General features: G+C 52.5%; 1 protein-coding gene across 1 annotated transcript; it reads left to right on the forward strand.

Annotated features, from left to right (window-relative positions):
- Nucleotides 1-6,884: 6,884 nt before the first annotated feature.
- CHC_T00001775001 (hypothetical protein) lies at nt 6,885-8,885 on the forward strand. Its single transcript, XM_005712687.1, has one exon. The coding sequence runs from the start codon at nt 6,885-6,887 to the stop codon at nt 8,883-8,885; it is 2,001 nt and encodes a 666-aa protein (XP_005712744.1).
- Nucleotides 8,886-10,363: the final 1,478 nt, after the last annotated feature.

The raw sequence follows: 10,363 nt of genomic DNA on the forward strand, positions 1-10,363 counted from the left end.
CTTTTATGATGGCGTCTACAGTGACGGTTTCATCAGTTCGGATGTGGGGGTAATTTGCCAGTCGCATACGAGTGTGCAGGGATCGGTGTTGATTAATATAATCGTCAACAGATAGTGCGGTGGTGAATAGGAGTCGGTCAGCTTCCTGACGTAGGAGAAGGTGGGTGGTCGGGGAGCTGTCTCTGAAGTGTTCTTGAATGGCCTGCAACAGTGCAGCTGGCGTGGTGTCGAAAGGGATGTCAGTTGTTTCTGCGATTTCGTGAGGGATGCTGTTGGTGATCAGCATGCGGATGGTGGCGCAGTCTTTGACGTATTGTTTGTGTTCCGGCGTGTCCGGGGGCGGCTGGGTATAGTTGGTGTCCAGCGTGTGCTGGACATCATTGATGATGGAGGTGTCCTCAATAGCTTGGTTCCAAAGGTTGAAGTTGTTGCCGGAGGGGTGGAGGGGCGGGAGTTTGCCGTAAAAATGGGAGGAGCGGTGATCCGGGGAGTTGTGGTCGGTGGTGTGCTCCATGGTAGCGGGAGATGTACGGTGTGTGGATGGGGTTGAGGGAACGGATTGTGCCGTTGGGGTAGACGGCGGCTCAGATTGGCACTCGACGCGGACGTGCGGAGGCTGGTGGTTGAGTTGGGCCGGGTGAGGGGGTCTGCGCTCGACGCGAGGTGGCGGAGGCGAGGTTGGTGATTGGCGCTCGACGCGCGATGGCGGAGGCGATTTGGGTGCTTGGCTGCGGGTTCTGCGCTCGACGCGATGGGACGGAGGCGAGTGTGAAGCTTGGGCGTTGGGTCTGCGCTCGACGCGTGGGTGCGGAGGCGAATGAGGGGGTATGTAGAGGAGGGCGGCGGGTCGGGTGCCCGGGGTGGTGGTGCTCTTGGCTAGTCGTTGTGACAAGCGGCGGAGCGAGTTGTGATCGTGTTGCAGGGTGGGTTTGCGATTCGGGACCATAACCTGTGGTGCAAGGAACGATGCCCGAGTTTACTGAGGCAGACGGACCGTGTGCGACTAAGAAGGGGAGCGGTGCCGGTGGCGGCGGCGCTGCCTTCGGAGCTACATCTGTGCTACGTGTGTGCGTGGTACAGGTGTGTGAGCTGTGCATGGGAATCATGACAGCGGTAATGACAATATCGTCTCAGCTCATCTCCCCTTACTTGATACATGACATAGATAATCCAACTGTCACTCCACATGCCATAGCGGAAGTTGTGGCAAGGACAACAATGCTTCACACCATATTGTAACAGAATGCCCTACTCGGATATCTGGTGCAAAAGAGAGTATGCGTAGGGGACAGGGCTTCAAAAATCACGAAAAAGATCATGAAACGTTGTGAGACGGAATGCAAAAGAGCTTTGGATTAGGGCAATGTTGACGATGCAATTTCGGAAAAAAGAATTATGCGGCAGGGCATCCACTGCTGCCCCGTATGCATCTATTGTCCTTACATCCACCTACTATGCGATTGTCCTGTCTCCAATTTGTCCCCTTGCTAGACGCAAGAGGTGAATCAGATGCCCGAGAAGCAAGATGGTTCATTTCAGTAGAAAATATGGACGGAGGAGTATTGCGGACTTGCGTGGTGGACCCCTATTCCACGACTTCTTTCCCTTTAAGAGAAGAGCAGAGAGATGCTTGAAGCTATGAGATGAGCAAAGATGCTGAGTGAAAGTTTGCAGAAATGATCGATTTGATGCAAGCAGTTTGAAAAGTTCAACTTAAAAATGTGTCCTTCGCTCTAAGACCCCCAGAAACGCGTGTTTCTTGGGTTTCCAAGCTGCGACTTGCGACCGCCAGAGAGTCTTTTCGAGTGATAGCGCGACATAAGACATTTGAAAACGGCAGAAGGTACTTCCTTGCTCTCAAAAACTACCCCATCAATTTTGCTAGTTGGTCTCTAGCGGCGAAGGTTTATCTGGCCGGTGTTCTCACAGGAGGAACCATTTTCGACTTATTTTTCTTCACTTGCCCTTTCTCAGCAAAGAGGAAAATGACACCCCCGCCATCGTACTTGACTTCTGCCTTGAGGGCAGAAGGAATTTTGTCAGAATAGAATTTTCTTTCTGGTCGTGTTTAGATATGTCTAGAAAAGAAGCTTTTTAAATCACCTTAAAACCGCATGTAAAATAACATGGAAACAAGAACCGCCAGTATAAAGGACGAAGAGGAACTAAATATGCCTTAAATTCTTAGTCTTCCTGTGTATTCAAAGCTGCTATCCTGGCGTTCTGCAGGAGGTTATCGCCGAAAACAAGTACGTGAAGGGTGTTCAAGATAGCCTTTTAAATGTTTATTTTAATTTGTGTATTTTTGCAAAAAAGAGTTGTGCTCATATGCGGCCAGCCCCGGTCGGATAGACACTAGCTGACTACGGCGGTCTGTGTTCCCGAAAGCATATCGCCGCACCATCCTTCCCCTGCCATGCCAGTCGTGCGTCCAATGCACGGCTCTGTGTTGCACCGAGCGAGTACTCGGGGGGTGCCCCCTAAATCGCACAAGGCCATAGGCAATTGAACAACGGACAAAATGCATAAAATCAACTGAAAATCTAACAATCAAGCCGCCGTGCCAGTATTTCGCACAAAGGGTTACTGTAAAAAGCGTCATAAGTCTGCAATGGTGGCCCGCACGGCCTAAACAGTTCCAAAAATAGCAAATGCGCAGTTCTTTTGCTTGGGAAACAAAATTTGAAATCCTGAGTCGAACACCATGGCCCCCAAATGCTCATCACGAGCAATTCCAGTGTCTCTACAGATTGCCGATGGGAACATTTTCTGTTCCTTGATGGCGAACCACCACTAAGTCCGATTACTCCCTTGACCCATCAACCATGACAAAACGCCAGCGTCGAGAGACTCGAGAAAAACGGATGTTGGACGCCGCCTTTGTGGCGACGGACCAGGGAGTCACTCGACGACAGGCTGCTCGAATTGCGAAACTTCCACTCTCTACGTTCCAATATCGCTTGGACCGACGCCATAGCCCTCCAACCAAAAGACGCACGCTGCTCACCGAGGAAGAAGAAAAAATATTGTAAGTGTGTTGAAGCGTTTCTCAAACCGTGGACACCCACTGACACGAGACGACCTTGCTGATACAGTAGAACTTTTGGTTCGAGCCATGCCGTTGGAACGGCGTTCCAAGCTCCCATTTGTTAACTGTCGCCCCGGAAAGAAATTTGTTCGCCTCTTTACAGCACGCCATATTGCTCAAATTAAGCTTGGAAAGGCGAGACCACAAGAAGCTGTCCGATGGGCTGCGACAAATGCTGACGTCTTGACAACACATTTTGTGCAAATCGAAGCGCTCATGAAAGAGCACAATATAGATGCAAAACGCTTGGCAAATTTGGATGAGTCCGGATGTTCCCCGGAGCGAGGAACTGGAACTAACCGCATGTCAACCTATATTACCAGGCACACACTTCCGCAACAACGAGCTCCCAAATTTAAAAAAGTTAAGAGAGTGACAATCATGCCAGTTATATTTGCCAATGGGGATACTGCCAATCCCTTGTTTGTTGTCGAAGGCTGCTCGTTAATTTATCGTATCATCGATGTAAGCAACCGGGACGTTTGTGAGTCGCTTGCCGATTGTATTCCTCGTGGTGCATACATCACAACACGCGAAAAAGTGGCTGGAATAGACAAAAAAATATTCAGAGAATGGGCTAGACGGTTTGTCAAGGACGTAGCGGACTTGACGCAGAATGGGCGTAAAGTACTCTTGCTGTACGATGGTTACAGAAGTCACATGGGAATAGAAGTATTAGAAACACTCGAAAAGGGAGGAGTAATCGCATATGCTCTTCCCTTGCACACGAGCGGGTCTACACAACCGCTGGATGTTGGGCTATTTGGACCATTTAAGCACCATCTAAACAAGGAAATTTGCGCTACGTCGACTACAGTAACCGCGAGTGAGCTGGACAAGTTTGACTTCCTCAAACTGATGCATGAGGCGTACGAGGCGTCGTTCACACGTGCGAATATAATCTCTGCTTTTGAAAAGGCCGGTTTGTGGCCTGTAGATCCTCACAGACTGTTAAGAACCCCACGACCGTTCAGTTCCGAAGACGCGTCCCGCATTTTATCAGTGAAAGAAATGGAGGAAATTTTGGAGCTAAAACGGAAGACACGGGCTCAGGGCATCGGTTTGAGACCAAAAGTTTCAAAGTGTGGCTATTTGGACACATCTAAGGGGCTGAATCTATGCAGTCAAGAGGCGATGAAGCTCGTCAAAGAACAGGAGGACAGGAAACGCAGTACGCATGCGCGAAAACTTCTTTATGCTGCAGATAAAAGTGCTCGTGAAGTGCTCGCCGTGGAGAGAGTGCGCCGAGAGCGGGTCAAGTTTGAGCAAAGGAAGCTTTGGTTTCGATTGAAAAGGTACGGGGATCCGAACGTGATGCCAAGAACACTGAAAGTGCGTCAGAGCTTAGCGGTGAGGCGCAAGCTTGAATGCAAGGTGGCGACCGAGTCTTGTTCTTCTTTGCATCAATGAAAAATAAATGTAACGGTTTGATCTCGTCAGTTGAGATGGAAAATTTCAGTTAAAAATTGTGGCTTCCGGTTATGACTCTGCGTTCAAGACAGAGTGGTATCTTGCCTCTGATTGAAGGTGAACTTGGTGCGAGGGGGACTCAATGTAAATATCACTGACGAGTAAATCGGCGTGACGCTGGAACTGGATCTGGCGCAGTTCTTTTCTGCGATGTATGAGTTGGAAAGGCGAGGTCGTGGAACGTTTCCTTCGTATTTTATTATTAAAATGTTTGATATCGTTCAGATTAGGGGGACCCCCCCGAGTAACTGGGACATGTGCTCCGCACACCCGCACGTGACTTCGGCAAGCAGCCAATCAAGGAGCAGGATGGGGCGTCTACTGTACCAAAAATCCTCTACAGTATACTGTACTGTTGCCTCCAATCCAAGCCGCATACCTCACCGATCGAGAGCGCCGCAAAGTCTGATGTTGGTCTTCAAGTTTACCTCCAAGTTGCCTCTTGCTTCCTCGATGCCGCCTCTATCTACACGCTGCTTCTATCTTATACCCTTGATAAATTGGGAGCGAGGTCCAGCTGGCCCCCTGTCGCGCAGTTGTAGGCACGGGGAGCCGCCAGTCGAGACGGCTACCGTTTGTGCGCCCACTGTCGACCTCATCCTTCTGCGATCGGCGCGATTCGCCTGCCCGTTGCCGTCGTCACCGTCCTCCCCACGCCTTCACCTCTCCTCCAGCCGCCCGACCGACGCCTTCCGCTCACCTCGAACGGCCTCGCTTCGCCCGTGCGCCCCGCTTGTCTCGCTCGAACCGTCCTCCTGATCCCCCACCCAACCTCCCCGACACTGGCTACGTCTCACTTGAACCACCAGACATCCCTGGATCCAACGTTCCCCCGGTCCCGTAACCACCTACGCCCGCCACTGTCGGGCGGTGCCGCGCATCCAAAGTGTGCGCGCACACTTTGGATGATCCAGTCTTGGGAATTGGGCGCCGGTCCGCGCAATTGCCACGTGTAGCGTAGAAATCATATCCAAGGCGCAACAGTACTGTACTGTTAGGAATGCTGTAAGCCCAGCGCCCAAGGATGCACGCTGCGCAGGAAAGGGCGCGCACGGGACTTGCGCTTGGAGGACAGGGCGAAGCGAAGCGCGCGGCATTGCGTTTGGACGAGGGCGTGCGCGAGCGGGTGGAGCGCGAACCGCAAGCGGAGGACCGCAGGCGCAGGAGCGGGCCAGAGGGAAGGCGGGCAAGGAGATCGTGAACCGCAAGCGGAGGACTGGGCGCAGGAATGGGCCAAGAGAAGACTGGCGGGCTACGTGCGGGGGTTGCGATCGAGGGTAGTGGTAGTTTATAGCGAGCAGCGGGGAGTAAGGTTACATAAGCGGTAGTTGGGGGCGTAGAAAAAGGAGGAGGCAGGCATCGAGTGGATTTCTCGACAAGGAGCTCAAGTGGACTCTTGAGTTCTTGACGCCTGGCCTCCCGCCGAAAGGAGGTAAAAGATTTTCTCGGCAATCACTGTGTCTCAGGACGAGCCACAACAGTACTGTACTGCAATGATCGTTTCCAAAGGCGCGTGCTGTAAGGCGAATTGCAGTGCGTCCACCAATCTGACGTGGACCAATCGCGTCACGCGGACGTAGAACCGGCATCTGCCGCCCGATCTCCTGCCTCATGAATTCGTCCCTCGCCCAGCCGCCCGTTTCCCTTCCTGGTTGCGTGGCCAAAACCTGGCTTCACCTCTGCCCTCGTTCGGCGAGGCCGCCGGCATCGGCGGGCGGACGGCAGTCCGCCGCGCGCGTGCGCACAACCTCCCGTCGCAGATTCCGTCCTCGCCCGTATCTCTGCCGCACTAATGATCACCATTCCGGGACCTCTGGCCGCTCTTCTTCCCTCGACACGAAATTGTGCCGGTGAATTTCCCATTCTCAGCCGTTCATGTGCCCTTTTATCCGCAAAGGTGTCCGCGCTCTTCAGGCCGGCGCATCATTAAGGCGCTTCTGCATCTCGCAAATTTAGCTTTGCCTAAGCAACGCCTTACTAGCCCTATGATCGCCGAGTCGCCTGCGAAATTCACTTGTCTGGCGCTTATGCTGTGTGTGCCCAAAATCTACATGTGCTACAGACAAGTGAGGTCTTTCTGATCATGCCCGTCCTACCCGTATAAAGGCAAGGAGGTGGGAAGAACGGACACACCCGTTGCTGCCTCACCCCAGTCCCACAGTCTCCCTCAGCTCATCAAAGAACTCCTTCAAAACTTCCCAGACATTCTTCCTTACACTGTTTGCGTAACGAGCACCTCATCCCCGGTCTCTTTCGACTTGAACTCATCAACAAAACGTCAACTACAAACTTCTTCCGCAAGCTTTCATCCACTACAGCTACAATAATGGACAACCATGAAGATCATGTTGCCTTCGAGCATCATGAAGCCACCTTTCCCGTTGACAACCTGTTCAACAGCACCCCGTCGGCAGCGGAAACTGTCGACTTCAAGTTTATTGAGAACTGGATCGAGACTGCCATCGATGAGCCGCAAACCCCGCTACTCGCACTCGCAGAAAAGCTCTCGTACTTGGAACTTGACGACAACACATCCAAGATCCCTGCCGACTTGCTTTCCGCTCCGCTTCCTCGACCGGCGTCTTCTCCTAACCAAACCGCCTGTCAGATGCACAGCACTCCGGTGAGCCACGCGAAAGCAGAATGCGTCGATGATGAGATTCAGCCGAACAATGCCCATCTCGATCGGGATGAGATTCAGCCAAGTCCCGTCCCCGTTTCGCCGCCCATCTTCAATGCACATCTGCCGCTGCTTGGACAACATCCTGACACCCCGATGTATGCAAATAAGGACGCGCCCGCGCTTGTATCGGCTCTGCGTAGAAACCCTCCAGCAGAGTTGGCGTTCCAGGCCCTCTCACCTGGCTCGCCTCCTTATCCTCAGTCCATAGGAGAACCGGGACTTACACCGCATACGTGTTTCGAAGGCAACATCGGTCACGATCTGCACTCACCGGCATGGGTGACGCAGACTCAGACAGGGACACCGCCATTGTCTCCTGACTTTGTACCAGAAACCCTGCAGAGTGCACTTAATGCCGGGCACATGCTTCCTTCCTATATGTCTCCTGGCTACATATCTCCTGCGCACCTTTCACCGGGACATTTTGCTCCTCCGTGGCTCATTCCTTCTCCACGAGTGGCTATCCATGGTCTTGCTCCGATGCAGAGGATTGGTACTCCTGCACACTCTGGGCTCACGCCATATAACAGCGCCATGACAGCAACAAGTGCCGACACAAGCTTGATGCATCGGGTACCAAGCGCGACGAGTGCGGCGTCGTACGTGACTCAGGCGTCGGGGCAGGTGGGCATTCCGGAGGTTCCAAAAGCAGCGACGAAGTCGAAGAATCGGTACTCCAAGGGGGCGAGTGCCTCAAACTATTGCCATGTCTGTGGTCGGAATTCGCGAATCGAATTTGCCGTTTGTGCGAACACCAAGGTTGGCCTGTGTCGCAAGGTTGTGTGTGATAAATGTCTGTTGCTTTACGAGCGCGAGAGCTTCGAGATCTCCAAGGATCCCCGCGTGAAGTGGAAGTGCACGCATTGTCGCAACTGCTGTCCCCCTCGTGCCAGGTGTAAGCAGTACACCAGGAACAATCACCGACGCCGGGCGCGAAAAGCAGCAGCTGCGCTGAGGGAGGCGCAAAACCGGCAGCTAGCCGCGCAGGCTGCACAAGCCGCTCAAGCATCGCAACAAGGTCATCAGCTGCCTCAAATGGTCCTGCCTAATCTGCCGCTGCCGACGATCCCTCTCGTGCAAGGGGCTCGAGTGGTTAAGCCGAAGCGGCAGCGAAAGTCGCGACGAAAGGATCAGCAGAAGGGAACGAAGCGCGGACAAGTGAGACCGGAACCTGCAAGGCGGCCTGAAATCCCGCTCGCGCCGACGCAACCTATGCAATGGTTGCTAGACGAAGACATTTCCCTTTTCCTAGGCCATGAGGGTCAGCCGGGAGTGCCTCCGCTCGTTGGTCCTTCAACGCCGCAAGTGCCGGTTGCAACATCGCCGGTGATGGTGGAACGGATGCTCCCTCCGCTGCCTGCGCCAGACAGCCGAGGACAGAAGCGGGATTTTTCTCATCTCGCGCAGTCACCAAACATTGACAGCGTCCTCCTTCCAGATCAGTTACCAATGACGGCCGCCGGGCCGTCGATGCAGTGTCTGAACCTCGAGGCAGCTGAACCGGCAAGTGGAGCTGGGGATAGCCGTGGTAAGAGAAGAAGGCTTGTGGAACCTTTCCCGGATGGCATCTCTCCGGTGTCAATTGCGAATATGGTGATGGCGGACAAGCCCGGAAAGAGTCCCTTTGCAGAGGACCTTGCTTAAGCACAGGAGTTGGGTTTGGGATTGATGGTTTCATTGGGCAGGCACTTGTAAATGTATTCCGTGACCAGATAGGGGCGTGATCTTGCTCAAGTAAATTTTGATGTGCACTAGATTTGTACTGGATACAGTATATCGCCCTCGTCGAGTGTCAAGACCCACGTCAAACGTGTTTCAACGCAACTACCACGGTGCAACACATTGCGGCCTTTGTCCTCAAGCATGTGCAGAGTTGGGCCCTCTTCCAAGAGCCGAGAGCAGGACTGGCAATTAGCAGGTCCAACCTCTAATGTTGAATAGATTGTAGTCGTGAGCAGGAAACGACTTGGCAGAAGTGTGCCCTGCCGCAGCTCGCTGCGTAGTCGTGATGCTTGCTGGAGCATGCACTCATCTATGCTGCATTGTGTTGCACTTTGGTCAGCAGCACAAAGTGCTGACACCTCGAAACAGCACCGCACTCTATTTCTCGAAACTGTCCCGCGTGCATCTAGTTTATTTTAATTTTAATGCGCATGCTCATTCAATTTGCACAAGTGGCCTAATAGGCCACTTGTGCAAATTGAATGGGCATGCGCATTTACGAACTGTATACTGTACGCACCTGCGCAGATACGGTACAGTATAGGCATTGTCATTGCCAACATACTCAACCATTTATCAAATTATAAATATTTTGGATTGCAAGCAATGTGAATTGAGATTACGAAGTCAAATTCTGCGCTTTCTGTAATATCCAAATTGCGCGGTCTTTTAGGACGTCTCCCGTTCTTTTCCAAAACGATACAGTAACTTCGGAAGAACAGGGGTCTTCTTCAAAGTACACACCCCACCGCATCAAAAGCCCTTCCCCATGGCTCCCTTTACTTCAACTAACGCAGCTACTGCCCTCTCTCTACTCGCCGATGCACCGGTAGAGAGAGAGAGTGAACTCAAGGTACAGCTGTCTCAACCGCTCTAAGAGGACACTGACCAGGAAAACGGTTCCGAGTGTCCAATCATGGACACTTTTTATGATCAGAGCGGGGCAGAAGGTATCAGGGAGATGACTAACTTCTCCCCAATGGACTTTGAAGGAGTTTGGGAGGCGTTTAAGGTGCACAGAATGTCCGAATATATTGTCTACCGGTTGAGGGGGACATACGCACCGTGACATACGGGACAAACGTAAGGCCCTGATTTGTCTGCACTACCGCGGCGACAATTCGGGCAACAAGCTTAACAAAATCGAACACAGTAGGGCAAGGCCCTTATTTGTCTGCACTACTGTGCAGACAAATCAGGACGACAAAGTTTACTCGAGCGTACTATAGAGAACACTACTGACGATGCGACATACCAAAAGTAGTCTTAGCGGTAGTGATTGTTCACATTAATAGTGAAAACGCCCCCGCTGATATTCTGGACGCCAGATAAAAGGCGCATATTACTGTCTTCTTTTTCTGTGCCACCTTCCTGAAAACATTCCTCCACCTCGTCGCCTG

This window comes from Chondrus crispus, genomic scaffold (assembly GCF_000350225.1).
Source record: "Chondrus crispus Stackhouse genomic scaffold, scaffold_113, whole genome shotgun sequence".
NCBI classification, from domain to species: domain Eukaryota; phylum Rhodophyta; class Florideophyceae; order Gigartinales; family Gigartinaceae; genus Chondrus; species Chondrus crispus.